The sequence below is a fragment of the Lactuca serriola genome, chromosome 3 (assembly GCF_051521515.1).
Source record: "Lactuca serriola cultivar US96UC23 chromosome 3, Lser_US96UC23_V15, whole genome shotgun sequence".
NCBI classification, from domain to species: domain Eukaryota; kingdom Viridiplantae; phylum Streptophyta; class Magnoliopsida; order Asterales; family Asteraceae; genus Lactuca; species Lactuca serriola.
The window spans coordinates 63,762,186-63,786,622 of NC_136410.1; the positions used below are offsets into that span (position 1 = coordinate 63,762,186).

Sequence of the window (24,437 nt, forward strand, 5' to 3'; positions counted from 1 at the left end):
AAAGAGAGAAAAAGAAAGAAAGAAGAGTATCTGATCACCTTTTGAGGCTTTCAGGCAGGAGAATATAGCCGAAAGTGACTTAATGGGACACTTGGATTTTTCAACTAAACATGGAACCAAGATTCTAAAATTATAAGATGAAATTTTATAAATATATATTCATCTTAAATTACATGTTTATATTTACCTTGAAGGGTAGTAGACTATAACATCTTGAATACTGAAAACGAAAATTATTTCAAATACATTGAATGTGTCAGATCATAAAATATTTTAAAAAATGGAAAATTGCACTAGTCATCTAATATTTCTGCAAGAGGCTTTTCCTTAGCTGCTAGCTAAGGTGAAATGAAAAGAAATATATAATGTCAGTTTTATATGAAAGGATTAAAAATATACAAGTTATATGTTTATCTGTAAAATCTTCTCTATTGTTAGTTCATTCAATAATTCTTTTAAAATTTCAAGATGTTTCTCACCTAAGTTATCAACTGTTGTCAACATAAACAGGGGTGAAAATGTCATTTCATCAAGAAAAGAGAATGGGACCGACTTACATCTCTAGGCCTTGGTTTTCTTGAAGGCGGGTTGTAAGGAGCATATGACCTATCAAAGAAAGATAAATCTTAGAATAAATTCCATTTTTTATCTGTGGGTATAGTTGATTCTTTCTATTTTGGTATTAATGTTTTACTTTACAGATTGAGAGTACGATTTAACTAATCTTTAAGGCTTAGCACCATCTTTTTCTTCAAAAGGATCTTATGGAGGCTTAGCAAACTCACCAAGCATTCTTCCTACCTTTTTAATTAAAAACCAAGAATCAGAGGTCATTCATATACTCCATTTCCAATCCAGTCTATAAAGTCCCACTCCCGTCTATAAATTGAGTAATATTGGTCAAACAACGATTGCAATTATACAAATCCTTCTAAACATAAATCCCAACTTGCGCAACCCTTCTTAGTTGAGGTAATAAGTATTTTAGCCATTTATCAAATAATTAACAAAAGAATTGCTTAGAACATAATATAAGTTGATAACATTAGCTAAAAGTTTAATTCTATTAGCTTTCTACTGAGACTATAGAGACAAAGTGAGAGAGGAGTCCATTACCTGAATGAGAAAATAGAGAAGATAATGGTGATTTCCACAAAAAAATCCAAACTGTGATGAGAACAAACAAAAAACCCATAAAAGATCCACAAAGAGAGAAAAGGAGTCTATTACCTGGATGAAAAAACATAAATAATGATGTGAATTCCATATCAGCTCTGAGTCTCGGGTTAACCAACAAAAAACCCACAAAAGTTTCAAATTATTATAGTGTTTGTAAATCGGTGACCGAAAACCAACAAAAATAACCCCACAAAAAGTCCTCAACTCCAACTTTCCCTTCATCTATGCTGTCTTTTTCTTCCAACACAATCAAAATGCCATAAAAAGAAAAAACAAACATAAAATTTATCAAGCTAAGAAAATAAATTCAACAAAAACTTATGACTATTACTTCATCCTTCAATAACTTTTCTAAAGTATGTATATTAAGAATATCATACTAAAAGCCCTAATTTTAAAAGATCATCATATGAATTGACAAAGAAATTGACAGCAAAGATCGTAAACGTTTAAAAATCATCCATTTGAATGTAAGTAACATGACTAACCTGTCTGTAACATTAACTTCTTTGACATTACCTAACAGGCGTTGAACTACGACAACGTGAGAAAGAGAGAGAGATTAGGGTAGATGTGCTAATAATGAGCGACATGGAGAAGTCTCAGTGAGGATGGCAAAAAATAGGGTTAGAAGTTGAAAAGACTAAGAAAAATCAAAGAAGAATACGAATTCACCTTGTTATAAAACCAGGACAATGATTTGAGCCGACCATTTTGTTTCTTTGCATAAAAAATCCAAAGGATAAAGAAGAAACGCCAGAATCAACCCTTCAGCACAATCAAAAACACTAAATACCACAAAATCACCACCGCAACACCCATTACCGCCACCAATCGCAATCCTCAAGACACCACCACTACCAACCACCGAGCACCATCACCTTCTACTTGCTGCCTCCTCTATTTGAAAACAGTCGTATACGGTTGTAGCTAGTACGGAAGGAAATCGGTTTGATTATGCCGCTGATTTTGAAGGATACGTGATTTTCGTATTGAATTGTGATGTTTGAATATTTACTATACTAATCTGTTGGCTGATTTTAAGGGATTTCAAAATCAAATTGATTTGAAACACATTATCAAATAGGGAAGCAACAGGCGGGTTTAATGGCATTTCATAATCATAGAAGGTATAATCGAAAAATCACTTAGGTTAAAGAAGCGGGAAAATAAGCTGGCGAGGAGCCGAGGGATTGACATGTGGAGTTTTTGTAGAGTTTTATTAGAAGGGAAGATTTTTTTGTTTTTCTAAAACTCTTTTACTCTAAACTACACCCTTTAAATTCTTTTAATAATAAACACATCTTGAGTTATTCAAATATTCTGGTTATGTAGTCGCTGTATGTCTCCGACGAGTAGATTACGAAAGCCTATGTTTCGAACCAAGTGTCTCTTGAGCTGCTTCTACCGTTCTACGCCTCTGCAACTTGCAAAGCACACAATCAGAGCCTTTAATCCGTCAACGAGTCGCGCTGTCGATCGATGTAGTACTGCTTCGCTACTTTCACCGAGGATTCCTTTACCTAATCCCTCCATTACTCCATTTTCTCTTTTACTGGTTCGTACAGTTTAAGTGATCCCTGTTACTCTTAATTTTCCTTTATTTACTTTGTTATTTGTGTTTGCTATGCTTTTGAGGGTTTCGTATATTATTTGGTCGTGAAGAAATAATAACGTTTGTCAATGAAACCGACTTTGTGTCAACGATTTGATCTAGTAAGTATTTCCAGGGAGAAAGAGCGCAGAGATGGATGCATATATACTGACAACATTGAAGCCAAAGACCATGCCTACTACAATTTGCGTATAGAGAAAGTTTATTGTCTTCCTGATGGTTATCAGCGATCTTCCACATGTTGTGAACCCTAGAAGACATAATAGACGGAAAGTGTAAGCAATTATTAGGGTTCCATATAGTAACTTGCAATTCATTATTCCATTCAACAAAATGTATGAGATTGACAGAATTCCTCGAGTGTGTAACAACGTTCTAGCCACTGAAATTCAAACGATTCCTGGAAACCTGCTTGGACTTCCGGAATATCATTTTAAAAGATCACAAATGGGATTTTTCAGCAGGCTAAGTTATGTTAACCTTCGAACACAAGAGATTTTCGACAAGTTGGTTGATTTATATGCCCACATGTTTGCGTGTCAGTGGGATCACTACAGAAAATTTATGGACATATTTCCACCTCCACCAGGCGTATCTCCAGAGATATATATTGCGCGATGTTACATCTCTATGTGGTTCATCGACCTTTATGTTTCCAATCGCGAAGCTGTAAGCAAGCTTTCTTTTGTTGCATTCAACGAACGATATCAAGGAGAATTTTTTCGGTTCTCCCATGAATATGACTCTTATTTGACTTCACTCAATGCTTCAATCCGACCCACTCATGTTAAATTTACTCTTGATAACGCCCTATACATACCCATTTTAGGTGAATGTATCGATGTCAACAATGCAAACCCATTCGGCATTAACAACTTTACACTTGAAGAAGAGCTCTTTCATGGTATTACCCAAATCATGAAAGAAAAAAATCTGTGGCGTTTCACTCCACTCTCAAGTGATGCAAGAGGACGACCATGGTGGTTATTTGATTGGCACATTAAAGATTGTGTTTGCTCCTGGTTTCCACCTGATGATAACTACACTCTTGAAGATCTTGTCCTTGCTTATATTCTTGGAACTGCATGTTCTCCTAATCTTGGAGTAAGGGATGTTGATGATTGGCAATACTTTTCTGAAGGCATTGTACCACATGATCCAAATCCGATGAACTATGATCGTGTAGTTGACAGAAGGTTTTATGGGTCTCATGAAGTTAGGACCATGGAGTTTGAGTCTGACTTTTCTGTCCCACAAATTGTTTCTCATGGCTACCAAACCAGACAGATGCCAAGGTACAAGTTAATTGACTGGGTGTATCACCATTGTGTTTATCTTAAAATGGACAACCATGAAAGGAACAATGCTCTTGAACGTCTCTTGCTTGCTTGATTGCAACATATTAGTTGGGATCTTTTTTGGAATGAACATTTCTAAATCATGATTGATGAAGATTATGACTTTGGTGCAATTTACTTCATGCCGGTTATTTCTAATTACTATGCCCAATTAATATGTGCTATAAATCCACGCTCAAAGTAATAGAACTCGAGTCATCGTCATGCCTAACCCATACAAAGGCCCAAATAGATCTAAAAACAACATTCTCACAATTTGCATGAGCTCTATTCAGAAATTGATGTACTTTATTTTAGTATTTGTTAGAATGTTTGATTTATGCACAATTGTTCATAAAAAGATTTATGCAAAAGGTGAAGTTTTGAATTCGAATAGGAAATTTTTTGGTGCTATAAATCTCATGTTGTGTATGTTATTAAGGTTGTGAAAACGCTAGAAGATTTCTATATTTGATATCTCTATCGCCAGTATCTACGTCTCACTTCTCCTTACCTCATAAAATGTTATGTCATTTGGATATTGTTGTTGTTATTTGATTAGGTTCAAAATTTTCGCCCATCACCTTGTCAGATAGACCTGCATGCTGGGTTGAATGAGTCGTTCAACCCATTTGTAAAACTTGTTAAAAATCTCAACCTAATACAATCTGTTTAGTTAATTCGGTTGACTTGTTTAGTGTTTTCATTCCAACATGTTTAACAAACGGATTTCATTTAGGTTGACACATTTAGATTTCAAATTTTAAATAAAATAAAAACCTCACATCGTTAAATAAGTTAGAAACTGTAATATTTCTTCAAAATTTGATAAAATACAAGCATAAATACACAATGAATGTTCAAATAACATTAGAAATGTTTAATTTCTAAACAAATCAACATTCATTTTTACCCACTCGACTTTTACTTTTATTATGATTTTCATGTTGATCCTTTTTTTTCCTGTCATGACGTCTTCATATAGCTCCTCAAAATTTTTAAAAAAAAATTGCTATAAAAAATGCTGGTTATCATCCCAAATATAGTTTTTATTAAAAACTAAAATAAAACACCTAAAAAAATAACGATTATTTCTAAAAGAAAAGGTTTATTAATCGTAAATCTAGTAAATCTGAAATTGGTTCTAATAATATAGATATGTTAAATTGGTTAAAATTAGTTTCAACAGTTTTTAAGAGACAAGTAAATAGTTAAAATTACTTTTAACAAATCATGTTATGAATTTTTGGACGCATTGAAATTTTCGACACAAGTTTTATTACTTTGAGTCGTCCACATTACAATCACAATGTGATTTTTGCCCATGGTGAGACTAAACCCAGCATTTATAGTTCTAAATAAAACAACTTAACTTATGCCCTATGCTTGTGGAGAGAAGGGGATTATGCATGCAAGTTGCCCGAGTTGGACGCTAGTTGTTACGAGTCCTTTAAAGATTTGAAAGTTGCATTAATTTGTAATTTAATCGGTACATGCCACCTACCAATTGAACTTGTTATTCTATGTATGAGGATTGACGAACCACACATATAATAGCAAGTTTCAATATGGATCTAATAATACAAAATGTAATTAATATATAAAGGATTAATTAAAAATAATAAAATGAACTTTATTTCTTTTGCAGATGTCAACCACATCCATAAAAAAATTAATCATTTTGTTCTCTGTTAGAAAAGAAAAAACTGAATGATGTGAACTTCCTTACCGTTAACAACCCTACTGTTGTCACTTCTAAAGCTTGGTTTAAGATATGCAATAAGCAGAGAGATGTCGCATGCCTTATGCTTGTGAGTATGATCATTAACCTCATGAAGGTTGTTGCCCCCAAAAGTGATTGAATAGTTAGTTAATTATTTTTGACACAAATGCTCTTTTTGGTTTTAATTCTTTGTATGGTTGGTCCATGTGGTTAAGTTTGTTTCATATTTACTTATTTAGTCTAAGATTTCCAATTTACACTTGGTTAGATCTTTTAATAATTAGTAAACCCACCTCATTCCTCTTCATTCCCCTCTTTTTTCTAAGTAAACCCACATCAGAAAGCCTCCAATCTCGCGGATAAACCGTCCTCTTGCCAAAGTAAACCCACGTCAAAAAGCCTCAAACCTTGATGAGCTACCAAACCTTCAACCATTAATGATTAATATTATCTAATTAAATTTTCAAATCTGGCAAAAAGAGTTATTTTTTTTTTCTTGAAATATGTTTCATATTTAGAAATATGTTCAGGTTTCACAAATGTATTTGGTAATTTCTAAATGTGTTTTGGATTTCAACTATGTTGGATTATAAACCTGGTTCAGGATCGGCATCCGACCCTGACTTTTCCTAGGCCAAATCTATAAATGCGGTCTAAAAATGGTGATGGGACAAAAATAATTAAACTTGGTGACCAATAGCGGGGAAAATGGTCACTTGTGTAAAGGCACGTTTAGTCATATTTTAAAAAAAAAAAAATTAACCCAGACTATCATCTTTTGGTTTTAACCCGTACGTTTTATTCCTCATTAGTTTAAATGTACATAATTTATCCTTTGCCAGATATAAAAATTAACTCAGACCGTTAAAAGTTATAATTAAAACAAAGAAATAGTAGATAAATTCTAAAACAAATGAAAAAAATATGAACAAAAAAAAAAAAAGTAATATAATGATTTCATTAGGACGAAGTGCAACAAAATAATCACCTAAAATGGTTCAAATTAATTTATGAAAATAAAGAACGAATATACATTTTCACATGTATCTACGAGGATGATTCATCTAATTCTCTACATTTTATGTAATAACCTTTTATATAACTTTTTTTTAAAAATTAATAACTTGTGACGAATATTCTTATTTATACAAATAAAAGTGCATAAGCCAAAAATTCTAGTCGCGTTGCCGCTCGATTATCTCCGACGAGTCGATTACGATAGCGCTAGGGTTTCGAACCAACTATTTCTGCTGATGCTTCTGCCGTTCTTCGACCCGCAACTTGCGAAACACATAATAAAAGGGGCCTTAATGCATCAACGTGTCGCGGTGACTGTCTTGAGAGCCATCCATGTAGTGCTGTTTCGTTAATCTCATCAAAGAATCCCAGATGAACCTCTGTTGTTTCATCACTTAAATGCGTAAGTGCGTAACCTTTACCTAATCCCTTAATTCATGTATTTTACCTTGAAAATTTCAAATTACAAGTTTTTTTTTTCGTTCGGTTTTGTTTTTAACTTTATGCAAGTTTGTCTATTTAATCTGATATTGTATCAACGTTTGATCAGTGGTAAATAGTTTCATGGAAGACGGCAGAATTGGATGCGTATGTTCTCACTCCCTGACTCCCTGACTGATGTCTACCGAATGAGATTCCCCAAATGGTTGAAACCCTAGCTAGGTTAATTTTTAGTAGCCATCACCTGTGACATATTCTTCATATTCCTTCAAACAAAATGACCGAGAATCACAGCTTTCACTTTCAAATATGGTCAGAAAACCAAATCGGACTTTCAGAATTCGTTTTTAAAAACTCACTAATGGAAACCCAAAACATCTATGATTCTCACCATCGCTATGTTAACCTTCGAACACAAGAGATGTTCGATAACCTTGTTGATTTGTATGCCAAACTGTTTATGACTCAATGGCATCACTTCAAAAAATTTATGAAATACTCATTTCCTCCTCCACCAGGCGTGTCTCCACAAATCTATGCTGCTCGATGCTACATCTCCATGTGGTTCATCGACCTTTATGTTTCCAATCGGGAGGCTGTAAGGAAGCTTTATCCGGTTGCATTTATCGAGAGATACCGTGAACAATTCCCCGGAGTTCCCCATGAGTATGACAAATATCTGACATTACTCAGCACTTCAATCCGCCCCACTCATTAAAAATGCTCTTGATAACGCCCTATATATACCCATTATAGCTGACTCTATCAATGTCAAGGATCCAAACCCCTTTGGCATTAACAACTTCACACATAAAGAAATGGTTTTGCCCGAATCATGAAAGAAGGAAAGTGTTGTTTGACACCGTTATCTAGGGATGCAAACGGTTGACCCTGGTGGTTATTTGATTGGCACAGCGACAATCGTGTTTGTTCTTGGTTTCCACCTGAAGATAAATACAATCTCGAGGATCTCACCCTTGCTTTTATTCTTGGAACTGCATGCACTCCAAATCTTGGAGTGAGGGATGTTGATGATTGGCAGTTCTTTGCTGAAGGCGTTGTACCACAGAATCCAAATCCAATGAACTACAATCGTGTAGTTGACAGAAGGTTTTATGGCTCTTATGAAGTTAGGACCATGGAGATCCAGACCAGATTAGGTGAAGAAGCTCAAGAAGTTGACCGAGAAATGCCACGTTTTGAGTTAATTGACTGGGTGTATCACCACCGTGTTGTTCTAGAAATGGACAATCACAAAAGGACCACTGCCCATAGACGTATCTCACTTGCTTATAACTAACATTTTGTTTGGGAGCTTTTGTGATGAATATTTCTTAATCATCGTTAATGATTACTACTTTTGTTTCAGTTTCTTGCATACCTATTTTTTTTTTTTTCTCATTACCCTGATTGATTTTATTGTGTTAGTGACCTTTTGGTTACCGATTAATTGTCTAATTTTATATACATCAAAGAACGTAAAAATAAAGATAATGAATTCAAATTCATAAGCATTTTGCTGAAATGTGTAACTACTAAACAATAGGCGCTTATTCATGTATGTTATTTTTTTTTCTTTGTAAGGAAAATGGAGAATGACTTTTGATTTTGTTGGGTTATATGAATTATATTTGTTCGTAGTAGTTTGATACGAAGGTTTAAAAAAGTCGGCCAAGTAATGCGATGGATCTTTATTTCTTCCTTCCTGGAACGAGCTAATTCTTCGCTCGTATGGAGTACAAAGTATGAACACACAAAAAGCTGAAGGGTCATGAATCGAGCTCGCCTTTTAGAAGTCTGGAAAGTCAACGTGAGGATTAATTCTTTAATCATGGAGTTCTTAAAGCTAAGGGGAGTGGCAGTATGTGTTATCATGTGCTAAGCATTGCACATCATATTTTGGCTTGCCACCTAAGCATAACATGATGCTAGGGAATGGTGGTGAGCTTGGTATATATTTTGGAAGGAAAAAAAAGAAAAACCTCAAAAATAAAATGAACCAATCAAATTCACTCACATACTCTCTCTCTCTCTCTCTCTCTCTCTCTCTCTCTCTCACACACACACACAAACACACACACGCTGATGAACCGGCGAGTTTGGCTTAGCACACCCCTAGGGGGTGGTGTTGAAAAAGATGCTAAGGGTTGGTGAGGGAGATGGTGCATGCCACTCGCACGTCATAGGGTTTTGACTTCGTGCGTCCATTTTGGCACTATAAACCTGTCATGTCTTCAAATTAGCCGGTAAAGGTGGAGTTCATTCCCTCGGAACAACAAAAAACTACATTTTAAACCAAAATTTGTTTAGTGACATTATCATTAAGAAATTTTTATCAAAAAGAACAATTTTTTTCTGTAATTAATTGCAAAACACCAACCGAAATAAACAACTAGATGAATATTCTTCAAGTTGAAGTTGGTTTTTTTTTTTTTAAATAATTCAAAATTTTAATAGTTAAATTATAAAAAAAATGGTACAACTGAACAAATTTTAAACTATAATAGTTTTTTTAGAATTTTAAGTTTTATGTAGTTTTTATTAAAAAAATAAAAACAAGTTATCAAAAGTTAAATTAATATTATATAGCCAACAAAAAATGACTCAACCCAATAATAACGGGTTGTTTTGGGTTAAAATAAATGACCATATTTTTATTTTTTCTTCATCTGGAACGATTGAATTTTATAAAGGGCTAAAGGCCAACTAAATGTTAATTGGAAAAAACAAAGAACAATTAGTTCACAAGGGGGTTCTAAATTCTCCGAGTCTAATTTTTTCTAGTCTTATGATTTCTATTACAAAACCAATTAAACAAGAAATAAACAACCAAATAAAACAGTTGGGCCTTCTTGTAATTTGTATTTCCAAAAACCAACATGTTTCGATAATTCAATAGAAACCCAATCAGAGTCGAGCAAACTATATACAAAGTTGATCTACGAATATGAGTATCAGCATGAGCATTTATCCACAAACACATGTCCTCTATATTGAAGAAAGCTGGTAGCGACTCATCCACCCACAAACCCAATCAATTCCACATCTACATCGCTAAACAACATTCGAAAAAATAGGTGATCAACATCCTGTTAGTGATGTTCACAGCATAGACACTGAATCGACTCCAAGTCAATACCACGACTCGTACAGAGACGCCAACTCTCCAAGCAAGGACATTGACCTTAATTAGAACAAATCTGTTCTAGCGCATCGATCTATCATCACTAGGGAGAGTAGCATGATCCAACCGAACTAATTGAGAACACTCAAGAAGTATCAAGTTTCCAACTCTATCTGTCTAGACCATCATTGAACTGGACCGAACCAAGTACATTTATGACATGATTTCAACCTACCAGTTTAAATATAACTTTTATTTTTATTGTTTTATTTTTGTTGACTACTTTGATATTTGTTTAGATATTCATGTTTTTATTAAGCTTCTTTTAGTTGACGACAACATATATCATTGCCAATGTACATATTAGATACATAATGAAGTCACAATCAGAAGTACCATCTATCCTTCGTATTTGATATTTAGTTTATCATTACGTATGTAGCATGTACAATTACGTAACTAATATATTTACAAAATTTTGAGGACAACATACAAATATTTGCTAATTTTAATCATAATAGTATATCATTACGTATATAATATGTACAACTTTTATGTAATAAAATTATACAATATATTCATGATATTTGGATATTATATTTGTATTAATGATTGTATTTTTTAAAATTTCAAACAATTATTAGTGTTTGTAACTTATTTAAATACACATGAATTATTTTATGTATATATATTTATTTAAAATTTAAATATACCAACCCGATTTATATCTATTTTTCAAAGAGGTTGGATTGGGTTGGATTAAGATTTTCAATCTATTTAATAAATAGGTTTAACTGAACTCAACCAAACCTGACCACTGACACCATCACATTTTGTTTTTTTTTTATTAAATTTAGCCAAATCACACCGTTTTAATTTGTATGTTTAGAATGTGTTTGGTAAAACTAGTTGGTACATAATAGCTAATAACTCTAATTTTTGTTTGTAAAAAAATGTTTGTCAAAATTAGATTTTAGCTTTTAAAGACGTAAAATTTAAGTAAAAACCAAACACTAAAATCACTAAAAAAAAAAACTACTTGATTAAAGCAATAAGCTCTGAAACACTATTTGAAATAGTTTTTTGCATTTTGAGATTATATGTTTAAAAGTAAAAGCCTTTTTTTTTTCTTTAATCGGATCATTTGTTCTAAAAAGCTAAAAATAAAAATTACCCTCAAAAACTCGCTGCTAAACATGACCTTACTCGAAATCAATCAGGACCAAGCCGCTTATTCCAAATTTAAACAATCATCAAAATTATAATTCCAACAAAATCATTTTTTCTCAATTTCTCCAAAATTAAATCCGTTTTGCCCTTGAAACAAAATCCCATGCAACAAAAACTAGTAATTTTCGTGCACAGTCACATCCTCGATTTTCCCAAGCTCAGATTCTACATTTGGACTCTCAAACATCATCGGGTTGAGCATCATTGTAAAGTGTAAACATGTAGATCATGCAATTAAACTTGTACCATTCATGACCGTTGAATTAGTTACTCCGGAGGAGGAGGTCCCCATGCAGGTGGATTCCGAGAAGGAGTAACAGGTGGTGGCATGCTTCGGATATTGATATCCAGACATCGGTATTCCACATCGTTTTCTTTAAAGATTCGAACCATTTCATCAATCACTGCACCTTTTCTCACGTACCTCTCAGTCATGTCTTGAAAGTTTATTTTGTGTCTCCACCATATTTGCAGCTTTATCTTGTTTAACTCCTCAACGTTCAATGACACCACCTTTATATCGTTCGGATAATAATGATCCTTTTTACTCTCGATAAAGCTGCCAACAAACGTACCCAATATAAACATATTAGTATTTGTTAATTCGATGATGAAATTAAAGTTTCTTACTTGATTATTCTTTGTTTCATGACAACCAACTTGTCCACAGGAGTTGCGATATGGATGAAGAAATCGATTGAATCCCACATATCAGGACTTCGAAAATGATTGCTAATTGCTCTTGTCGAAAGAATACTATTTGGAAAATAAACCTTCTCGTTGTCCCATTTCAAGAAAACAGTAGTCAAGATATTCATCTCTTCTACGATCATCTAGATTCAGTGCATTAATTAATTTCATATAGAATTAAATTAACACGTGGGAATTGAAAAAGATATGATATGTCTTTCTTTTTACCTGAACTCCATCAATCTCACATCGATCACCAACATCAAAAGGATGCATCACAAACAAGAAGATTATGGCTTCGAATATTGTCTTGCAGGTGTTCCCGAATATAAACGCCACAACCACAATCTGGGAGCTTATAAAAACTAAAAACTTGCTTGTTGCGATGTTCAGAATCAGAAGACAAATAACGACAATGATGATTCCAACTAAGAAGTTGACCATTTGGTGTAATTTGTTGACTGCTGTTTTTGTATCGTTTAGTGTCAATGCAAGTGCTTTTCGTTCTCTGAATGCATTCACCTATAAATTCAGATCAAATTGTACGTGGATATATTAATTAAGGGCTTTTTGTTATTCGAAAAATATATATAAATTAGTTTTATAGTAACTCTTACCACCCAAGTCTTTAAAGCCCCTTTGCTGATTTTTTCATCGCCAGGTGTTCCTGCTAAAAGAGACATGGTTTTCACAGCCTGATCATCTCTCAAGAAACGCATCAAATCGTTAAGATAGATGAACCTGCAGACAACAAACTTCCCATCCTAGAATCTCAATCAAGTTACATTGGTTAAAAAATGATGATCATGGTTTTTGAAATGGGTGGTAATATAAGAACATACTTTGAGCCAGCTCTAGCAACATTCATGAAAATCTTGCGAGCTGCACGTTTGGCTTCGATTTCACTTCTGATTTGTGTCATTGATTCATCATCTTGTTCATTCATGTCATGTAATTGTTCATCCAATGTGCTTAATGTCCCAAGCCTCACGATTCTCATTAACCTCTTCATGTTCCAGGCTGATATGTTCTTGGGATTTAGTCTATGGAGGTGATCAATTGTTATCCCCTGTTCTTTTTCATCGTTCTTGATGCCAACTGGCTGGGGTTGTAATCTTCCACTCCCAATCATCCTACCGGATTTTGATGGAAACACAGCTTCCCCAAGATCTGGAGGTAAGTTAGCACCTGCGTTTTGAAGCCTATGGAGTTCTGCTAATGTCTTTTCTTCTTCTATTTTGTTGTTTTGGATTTCAACCAGTGGTGGGCCTGAGAGGGTTTCGATTACATATTGGTTGAACAGAGCTTCTTGAATCCGATCAAAGAACTTTTTGACATGAAATGAAGATGCCAGGACTTTAACCATGAGGGTCTTCACAAGCCATAGTGAAGTAGCTACCAGCATACATACCATTAACTTGTTCATGACCATGAGGAATTTGTTGTGGCCTTCAACTCTTTCATCAAACATGTAATGCCAAGCAATTAGGACTAAACCTAACCAGATGCAATTCTGAACTGGTTTTCTGATTCCATACACGAAGTATAGAACTCTTTTGCGTAAAAGGAAATTTCTCTCGATAAGGTAGACAATGAATCGTATACCCCAACCGGAAACCAACCTGCCACATATCAAAACAAGAACCAAAACCTCCCATTCCCAAATGTGAAGCCCTCGTAATACCAATTGCTTCCAATTTTTGATAGTAAGAGTGCAAATCAATGATGTTAGGATCAAAATAAGGCTAATCCATTGGATGAGTGTGATTGCGTCGAGTTTTGCACTTTTGAATTCATCTGGATTATCTTCCTCGATGAAGGTTTCATCCTCCTCTTCGTTTTCACCTCTTGCTAGTATCCCCGAGGGGCGAGGTAATACACCTGATTTATGCACTGATCTGCCCAGTCGTCCTGATAACGAGACCTCAACTTCAACCTCTGGTGGATCGATCAATCTGGACTGTAGTGTTTTTGTTCGAATGATTGGGGCTCTTCTTTGAAACGAGGTGCATTTCAAAACCTCTGCTCCTCCTCTATCGTCCAATCCGCGTCCTGAATTGCTAAGATTGTTCGATTTTCGTCTCTGAGGGTTTTGTTGTTCTTGTAATCGGATATCGTCTAATTCATTCTCATCTGATGATTCGCTATGTTGATTAGCTCGTTCATTATCAGGCTCAATATCTACCACTTTAGACGATAAATTAGCAGGAGGTTGAAACGAAACTTTCAATTCTCTCGAATTCGTAACCCTGGTATTTAGATTGACGCTTTCGTTCGGACTCTCCGGATTCCTATCTACAACACTGCTAGATTGGCTTCCATGACGAAGCTCGTCCATCTCCAAATCCATATCTAACGTCATTTCCCCTCCTGAATCCTTCTGCTTGTTTAAAAACTCGCCTATCAGCCTTGACGGTGGATCCTCCATGCCACCGCCGCTTTGCTGGCTCGAGCTCCGTCGATATCTGCTTCCCGTCGTTCCTTCGCCATCCCTATCTTCGCCGTCGATTTTGACGACGACTTCGCAATGGTCCTTGGAGTGAGAAGTGCTGGCGTCGGGATCCATAACGTCTGCACACAAATTCTTCACGCCATGCACCCAATCAAATCAAAATCATTATCCATGAATCCGTTTTCAGAATTAGCAACAGCCTTCCATGGAGAGAATATGAATTGACAATGATACACAATTTGTCAAAACTCAGAAAAAATTCTACAGACGATTCAAAAGAATGCAATGTTTCTTCGGAAGTATTATAAATAAATCTAATATTTTTTGTTATAAGTCAATTATTATACGGGTTAAATATGTATTTATTCAAATACGTTTCATATTTTTCAGTAATATGCCCAATAAAACTGTCTTTATACGATGTATATAATATTGTTTCATTTAAATATGAATATTTATTATATAAGTTGATAAATATATATATATATATATATATATATATATATATATATATATATATATATATATATATATATATATATATATATATATATTATTGCATAATAAATTTCACTTCATGAGATGATAAGTTTCCAGTTGCAATGCTGTAAAATTTGTTATAGAATAAAATGTGGTTGCATATTTTTATTCTAAATGACTGTTTTGTAACATAAATTGAAAAAGAAAAGTTGAAACGCTATTGCGTAAATATGGATTTAACATTGAATTATATTAAAATGAATGATGTCTACAAGTATTAAAGTACAAATACAATTGTTTAAACGTATTATGTTGTATTCGGAAGAAAGCAAGTATTTGTTTGTTAATTACACTAAATAGTATTATTAATCATAAGACCATCGTGTATACTCACAACGGGCGGTCCGTGGTCTAGCTAGTCATGATCGTGGTTCGGGCACACCATGTCGGCCGGTCATGGTTCAGCGTTTTCGTTGAGGTTCGTTATGGGAGGACGAAGGGCAACGGCTATAGAGAAGAACTTGCTCATTTGACCGTTTGTAACAGTCCGGATTTCCAGGTATCTTTTATTCATATATTTTTGGTGTTTTGAGAGGGGACTCGGCGAGTTGGAGCTCAAACTCGCCGAGTAGGATCGCAGTTCTGGACGCGAGTTCGCGCCTGGACTCGGCGAGTCCAAGGAATGGACTCAGCGAGTCCGCGCTGTTTAATGAAACCCTAATTTCCCGGTCCTAAGCCCTATTTAAAGGACCTTATGGCCCTTCATTGCGGCTACCTTGACCTTAAGAGCACCTAAACAGCTGAGGGTTCTTGTGAGTGAGATAAGAGGTCATTATTCACCAATTTTGTGTGTAATTGCAAGAAAGGAAGGGGAAAATCAAGCTAGGAGAGTTGGGGAGCTTGGATCTACTTCCATTTCGTCAGAGGAAGCTTCTTGAGGTATCATTCAGAGCTTATTCTCGTATTTTTGTTGTTATAGTCAAATCAAGGGTTTCTTCATGCCTTGTTTGCCTTGTATTTGGAGTGTGAGAGGTCCCATGGGGATATGGTACCTAGATCTGGACCTTAGCAGGTCCAGAGAGTCCCAAATGCCATGTTTTATGTCCTTCCTTTTGGGTTGGAGACTTAGGTTGCCATCTTAGAGGTCAGTGTTGTTTGTTTCAGGTACTAGTGATGACCGTGGGAAGGCGCCGGCTAATCTGTACACACGCATGAGATTTTTATGATATGTGATCTTGGGATTTTGTATGATATGGATTGGAGTTTTAAACTTGATGTTTTATGAAAATTAAATGAAAATGTTTTTATATTATGCGAAAAATTATTTTGAAATTCACGGTGTTACACCGTTCAAGAGTCGTTGAACAGCTAATTTTCAATTTTTTTTAAAACGACATTATTACCAATAAATATCACACTATACACTATTAATGTATATTTTATTGTATATTTAAATAGTGTGTATTTGTATTTAGCCCAACAGTTACCTAGCCCATGGGGCCCATGTAATCTTGTATTTAGTCATTGTTATTATAATCCTTCGTCATTGAGCAAAGATATCGTCCAATATGGTATCAGAGAAAAACCCATCTACCTTAATTTCCTCTTCACGATCCTCTTGTTGATGTGCACCAACTGTGCTGTCGATAAACCTTTTACTCTCCCCTGTTCTCTTTTCTTCTTTCTTCTTCACCTCTCTCTCCATCTACACTCTCTATAATCATCCATGGCTGGTGATGAATCCTCAGGTTCCAAAACCTCCATCAATCAGAAGCCATATGGTGTTGTTAACATCAAAACTCATGTTCCTATTGTTCTCGACTTCAATGAATTAAAATATGATGCCTGGCGCGAATTGTTTGAAACTCACTACACGGGATATCGGGTGCTTGGATTTCTCGACGGGACTTCGCTTCCAACGTCTGATAAGGATGAAGAATGGTATACCCTTGACTCCATTGTCAAGTCATGAAGACTTGTTTCGTGAAAATAAAGATACACGGGCCATTGAACTTGAAAACGAACTACGATTCATGACACAAGGTGAACTTTCAATTGCCCAATATTGTCAAAAAATGAAGGCCATCAATGATCTCTTGGCCAATATCGAGAACCATATCCCTGAAAACTCGTTTATTGCACATTTGTTGAATGGCTTATCCCCACAGTTCGAAAACATATCCATGCTTCTTCACCACGGGGACCCGTTTCCAACCTATAATCTGGTCCGCTCCAAGCTTCTGGTTGAAGAAAGCAGACTAAAATCGAACCGCCCAACACCACCTTCTGTGATTCTGGTCAGGGAATTGTGTATGTAGTGGTGGTTTATCCTGGGGGATGTTTGGAGATGTCGTCAGTGTGGCGGGTTTTCCCAACCCGAGAGTGCTAGGGCTAGTTCATCATGTGCATGCGATTGCAAGAGGAGAACTCATAGGAGTTGCTCGGAGGCTGAAGAATGTGTCATTCTATCAGCAGGGTGTGGATAAAGTTGGACTCGGATCAGGAACCCGGTGGTTCAGGGTTATATCTAGCTCGTAAGAGTCAAGTGATTGTGGTGATCAGGATCGAGAAAAGTGCCATGGAGTGGTACTCGGTTGTTAAGTGTGGAGCCTGATGGGTGTGGCTATCAGAGGGTAAAGCCGGTGGCCGGCTTGAGACGGTGGTCAGGACACCGCAAGAAAGGAGAAAGTGAGTTTCGGGTTTCTATGGTTGTGCTTTGAGGAACCTGGTTTGGTTAATGCCAGGTGGTGCGTTGCGGGAGTATTTCTGGAGTTGAGTTGCCGCAGGCTTCGAGGACGAAGCCTAACTTAAATGGGGGAGAATTGTAACATCCCGGAATATCAAGAGTAAAGTTGAAGGGCTAAAAGTGTAAATTGGAAAGAGCAACTCGGCGAGTCCACGAGTGGACTCGGCGAGTAGGGTCGCGATTTTGGTCGCGTGTTAAGTGGCCGACTCGGCGAGTCGGCAGCTGGACTCGGCGAGTAGGCGCTGAGTGGAGAAAACCCTAATTTCGGAGGATGAGCCATATATAAAGGACATTATATCCTCTCCCCAGTCTCCTTACCTTCCCTTAAGTCCAGAAAACCCTAGAAACGCGATTGTGAAGGATTAGAGTGCAATTGAACCTTGGAAAAGAGATTTGGAGGAAGATCTTGGAGAGATAGGAGGCTTGGAGCAAGGGGATTTGCTTAGATTCGGATTTATTTGTTGTTGGGGCTTCCTTTTGAGGTATAATCTCGTTCTTGGGCTGTTATTCTTCTAGATCCATTATTCTTGGAATGTATGGGAGGTTTAGCTTGTGGTATCTTGAGTTTGAAGAGTAGATCTGAGGTTGCAACCTCAGATCTGGAGTGGAGGAGGTCTAAAGTGCATTAAAGTCCCTGTTCTTGAGTGATTAATGAAGCCATCATGTCCCAAACCCTAGCCCTAAAGTGTAAAATGCCTAGATCTCTTTGGATTCACGTAAAGTTTGCCACTTTACGTGATGAATGGGTTGTAGGAGGCTAGATCTACGTTTTGGATCAATTGCATGGCCTGGAAGGTTCTGTTTGGGATGAGATCTAGAGGCACTCGGCGAGTCACAAAGGTGTACTCGGCGAGTTGCTTGAAGATGGTCTGGAACTCGGCGAGTTGGAAGAACAACTCGGCGAGTAGGTTGAAGATGGCCTTAGACTCGGAGAGTCTGTTCTTGGACTCGGCGAGTCTGGTCGTGAGGTCCAAGTTTCTTCTGGTTGAGTTGTGACTCGGTGAGTCAAGGGATGAGAAAGGACTCAGAGTTGCTGGACTCGGCGAGTCTTGGGGTGACTCGGCGAGTTAAGTCGCGGATGGGGGAGATTCTGTGTATGTGGACTCGGCGAGCCATTGGATGACTCGGCGAGTAGAGTCAGTCAGGGGTTGGCTTTGGCCAAGGGTTGACCAATTATTTTCCAGGGGAATTTTGGTAATTGTTGAATATTGTTTTGAGTTCAGTGTCTTGGTGTTGGCCAGTGTTGGAGATCATATCAGTGGTTGGAGTAGCTTGGGTTTATCTGTTCAGTCGGCAATTTCGAGGTGAGTTATCCTCACTATATCAACAGGGTCTAAGGCACCAAGGCCGGCCCTTTATCAGATTGAGATCCGGGTAATTGTTGTTATGATATTGCTTTGATATGTTGAATCCTGGTAGCTAGGATGGTATATGTTAGAGACCTGGTTGAGGTCGGTATCCTGAGATGTAGGGTGATGTTATGCTAGTGACCGGTTAGGTCGGTATCCTGGTTAGGATGATGATATGTTATGTGATCTGTTTGATCGGTTTGTTGACTGTGAGTTGTTATATGATTGTATGTTTATGTGCACATGGTTGTTTGGATTGGAGTTGGGTTGAGGCGGGTCCTGCTTTGTGCTGTAGGCCAAGATACCTAGGGCGGACCAGTTGTCCCGAAGGCACAGCGAGCGGTCCGGATAGGCTGTAGGCCCCAAGAGGGCGGACCAGACGTGCCGAGGCTCGGAGAGTGGACCAGGCCGACTGAAGGCCCGGTGCGGGCGGACCAGTCATACTGTAGACTCGGAGAGTGGACCAGGTGGATTGAAGGCCCGGTGCGGGCGGACCAATCACACTGCAGACTCGATGTATATGGCAAGACTCGGAGGGTGGACCAGGTGGACTGTTGGCCGGCGCGGCGGACCACACAGTAGACCCGAAGTGCATGGCTATTCTGTGATCGGATATGATATGGCATGTTATGCGTGTATGGTATATGTGGTTGGTATTTTGGGGATATCTCACTAAGCTTTCGGGCTTACAGTTGTGGTTTTATGTTTTTCAGGTTCTTCAGGAGACCGTGGCAAGGCGAAGGTGTGATCGTACCGCTCCTCATGTTTATGTTGTGATTCTGGGAATATTTTAATTTAATTGTATTGAAAACCTTTTTGTAATGATTTAATAAAATCGGGCTGTTTTTGAAAAGTTTAAATTGGTTGGAATTTTTCGGTCGTTACAAGTTGGTATCAGAGCCAGGGCACGGGTCGATGTGTTCGACGAGGACGTCGAACCCTATAATGGGGGGTGAAAGTGGGTTAGATCTGATCCCACATCGGGTGGCAAGGAGAACTAAGCATTCCTTATAAGGGGTGTGGATACCTTCCCTATCACAACGCGTTTTAAAGTCGTGAGGGCAGCAGATCCCATAAGAACTCTGCAGTTAAGCGTGCTCGGGTGGGAGTAGTACCAGGATGGGTGACCCCCTGGGAATTCCTCGTGCCGAGTGGCCCAAAGCGGACAATATTGTGATACGTGCCAGAGGGGGATGTTACAAATGGTATCAAAGCCTTGGTTTGAGTGAATTGGAGGAACACTCGTGTGACTCCAGTCTCAAATCGAGGAGGGATTTCGAAAGAGAATTTAAAACGGTTTTCAAAATGAGTAAAAGGAGGACGCGGAGGTACGATCATCCGGAGCCAGTAAGTAACCCCAAAATACCATACATGATATTTGTTTTTGAGCTTTGATAGAACAGCATGCTAGTGCTAGGCAAGGGATCTTCAGGATTTCATGATAATGTTGCCTGATTATGATACCTGTTAGCCTAGGGATTCCTTGTGGGAGATTTCCAGTGTTCCTCTAGTAGTGAGGATTGAGCGCTTGTTATGTATGTTTTCACTAGGGTGTTGTGGTAGTACTTCATACAAATATGGGTAGGTATGGAAGGTAGTATGGGCCCGTACTACTGAAAGCACGGGACCCATACGCGTATCAGGGAAACCATGACCTCTAGGGTTGGTTTGAGAGTTGGTTCCCGGGTTAGTGGGAAGTGTCTAAGATTTTGTGGTGTTTTTCAGTATGGAGATTCCGAGGCATGCTGGGAGTGGATCCGGGTCAGGATCGGGAGCAGGAGAGGGAGTTCCGGGCGGGTCGGTACCGCCCGAGGTTATTGGTCAGATGAGCACATGCGAGTTGGATGCAAGGATTCGTGAGATCCTGCATGATGAGGTTGCTGCGTTGTTCCGGGCCGAGTTGTCGGAACTGTTTGGGTCGATCAAGACCGCCATGGTTGAGTATTTTGATGAGCGCTATGCAGCTCTCACAGAGACAGCTGCCGCGGCGGCTACAGCGGCTGTAGCAGCGGCAGGGGGAGGAGCTGGTCGGGGTTTTCAGTATCGGGATTTCGATAATACGAAGCCTCCCACCTTTGATGGAGTTCAGGACCCGATTGTTGCTATGAGATGGTTATCGGATGTGGAGGGGTGTTTCTTCACGTGTTCATGCCCTGATGATCAGAGGGTGAGGTGTGCTCTGAACCTGTTGAGGTTCGGGGCGAAGGATTGGTGGAGATTGACCACGGGGTCATATTCGGATACGCAGAGGGCCGCGGTTTCATGGGATCAGTTCAGAGAGATGTTCAGCACTTGTTATGTTCCGCGGGTTGAGAGGGAGAGATTGGCTCAGGAATTCCTTGAGATGAAGCAGGATTCGGAGTCGATGACGGAGATCACCAGGATGTTCGCTGAGAGGGCGATGTTTTGCCCTGAGTTCGCTTCGGAGCAGGCTCAGATGTCTCGATATATGAGCATGCTCAAGAGGGATATCAGACAATTTGTGTCTACGCAGAGGTGCGAGACTTTGTTGGAGTTGCACGAGGCCGCCAGGCGGTGTGAGTTAGAGATTGAGTTGCAGTTGCGTGAGCTGAGGCAGTGTAACGACCCAATTTTCACGTCCAAAAATTTCATTTTTAAAACATTACTTTAGAAAACATTAATAATTAAAAACATTGTTTGATCAAACCATACCACAACGTAAATCATGTCTAAAAGCCAAATCATACAACCAATCGAAATATCAGAGTATCAATCCCAGAGTAAACTCATAAGTGCGGAATCAAAGAGTGTGTGTGATGAGCCGCTACCGTGCCTGCTCCTTCCCCTTCGCTGAAGAGGTACCTGAAACAACAACTGAGAAACGTAAGCACAAAGCTTAGCGAGTTCCCCCATCATACCACATACCATACAACACATATCATACATACTGCCAGGCTATTCTGGGGTGCCTGACTACCCAGTACGGCCATTCTGGGGTGCCGACTACCCGTGCGGCCATTCTGGGGTGCCGTCCTACCCGTGTCAAGCCATTCTGGGGTGCTGAATACCCATGTCAAGCCATTCTGGGGTGCTAACTACCCGTGTCAAGCTATTCTGGGGTGCTGACTACCCGCCGGTCTTGACAACCGATCCTCAGGGACTATTTCACCCCCTACTGTTACTACTATCACATATCATAACATAACATATTATCAGACATATATGGGGTGTCTGAACTACCCATTGGTCCTAACAACCGAACTCGGGGACTGCTCCCCTCCTACTACCTCTAACTCATATAACAGATCATGCTAGCATATAAACATAACATCACATACTGTCAGACGTATCTGGGGTGTCTGACTACCCTCCGGTCCTAACAACCGAACTCTACTATTATCACATATAACATATCATGCTAGCATATAACATATCAGGTAGTAGTAAACCTAGATGATATCACAGAGACAATCATCTATCATACGTCTCCTACTGGTGGGCCGGCATTGTGGCTTTAGACCCACCGCTACTGGAAGGTAACTCACCTCGAAGTAGCTGCTGATCTGATCGGGAACTGACTGTCTACTGCTGCTCCGGAAATCTTCTGGCTGCAATTCCCACAACATACTCAATCAAACACTGCTAACTGTCCTTTGGGTAAAACGACTATTTTACCCCTGATCATGCCCTAAGTCAAAGTCAGAGTCAACTTTCAGTTGACCCGACTCGCCGAGTTGGCTATCCAACTCGCCGAGTCCCTATCCAATCGATTGTCCTGGATCTCGTCCCTACTCGTTGAGTTAGGCGTTGACTCGACGAGTTCTTCTTCTAAACTGAGGTTCAAGTCCTTCATCCTACTCGCCGAGTTGTATGATCAACTCGTCGAGTTCATCTTCATCCGATGAACACTTATGCTAAGACTCGCCGAGTTGTATGAACAGCTCGCCGAGTTCATCTTCATCCGAAGAACACTTATGCTGCGACTCGCCGAGTTGTATGAACAACTCGCCGAGTCTGTTCTTGATGTGGCACTCACCACATATGTCGTATGTAGTGGGTATAACGGATGGCCTAATGATTAGTAATATGTATAATGGATGGTCTTGGAAAAAAAGTCCAAAAAGGTCCTATGCTCTTGGTCATTGTCCAAATTGTATGAGTTTTTACTTTAGGGTATATCCAAGGACATAGCCACTATGCAAATCTCCATAAAAAGGCAAATAAGTAAACTTCCATGCAGCCCAGCCTTATAGTGTAATGAGTTAAGATAGGGCTTAGGGCCCCAATTGTAAAGGACCTCGTTTAATTTCAATAAGCTTCTCGTTTTTAAAAAATCATGTTGCAAGATCAAATCAATACACATCCCACTCACCCGGCGATTCAACTTCTATTCTTTTCCTCCCTTCTCTAATCGATTCTGCGATTCAAGCCTTCAAGGGTTCAACTGTTCAAGGCACCAATCAAGCAAGCGATCGCTGATTTGTTGTTGTCTGCACTCTTCACTCCTCGGTTCTTCTTGCTTCTTCAATCTTCCTTCTCGGTTTTTGTTGATGTTGATGATCTAGAGAGTGGCGATCTGGATTCTGGACTGCCACTATTCTTCTCAATTCTAATATGCTCTCACTGAAACAAAGAAACGGTATTATCTCTTAATCTCAATTAGGGTTAATCTTTTGAGTTTTAACAATGGACATTACAGTTTAGTGGTTTAAACAACCACAAATTTTTTTATTGTAAGTTATTAATCCATGGACCATTTGATTGCAGCATGGAATTTTGACATTGGCATACTACATATGCCGATATCTAAAACTCCCACTCAAAACCACGATAAGTTATTAATCCATGGTATTATCTCTGAATCTCAATTATAGTTAATCAAAGGACCTCAAATTTTTGATTCGCTTAGAGCCCTCAAACTCGTTGAACCGCCCTGCTTCCATGGATGATTCACACTACTAGTTCGCCAATATTATCCTGTCTCATTCGTCAATATTATCCTCCAAGTGTGCCATAATTGGGTATGATATTGATTCAAAAGATCCAGATATAAACTACAATCATAGACCAAGGTATTTTACAGTGAGGTCACA

General features: G+C 38.3%; 1 protein-coding gene, 1 long non-coding RNA gene and 1 pseudogene across 3 annotated transcripts; 2 read left to right on the plus strand and 1 right to left on the minus strand.

Annotated features, from left to right (window-relative positions):
- Positions 1-1,888: 1,888 nt before the first annotated feature.
- On the plus strand, positions 1,889-4,265 carry LOC145094483 (uncharacterized). The gene is made up of 2 exons (XM_079032661.1): positions 1,889-2,737; positions 2,910-4,265. Exon 2 carries the CDS (start codon positions 3,128-3,130, stop codon positions 4,184-4,186), a length of 1,059 nt encoding a protein of 352 aa, XP_078888787.1. The 5' UTR covers positions 1,889-2,737; positions 2,910-3,127; the 3' UTR covers positions 4,187-4,265.
- A 2,732-nt stretch (positions 4,266-6,997) lies between these two features.
- On the plus strand, positions 6,998-8,680 carry LOC145092473 (uncharacterized). The gene is made up of 2 exons (XR_013702551.1): positions 6,998-7,274; positions 7,422-8,680. It is a non-coding gene; the product is annotated as an uncharacterized LOC145092473 (long non-coding RNA).
- Positions 8,681-11,617: 2,937 nt separating this feature from the next.
- Positions 11,618-15,028, minus strand: LOC145094484 (mechanosensitive ion channel protein 6-like; annotated as a pseudogene). Its single transcript, XR_013703377.1, has 4 exons — positions 13,199-15,028; positions 12,974-13,097; positions 12,585-12,878; positions 11,618-12,499 (listed from the first exon to the last, which is right to left on the minus strand). The product of XR_013703377.1 is annotated as a mechanosensitive ion channel protein 6-like (transcript).
- Positions 15,029-24,437: the final 9,409 nt, after the last annotated feature.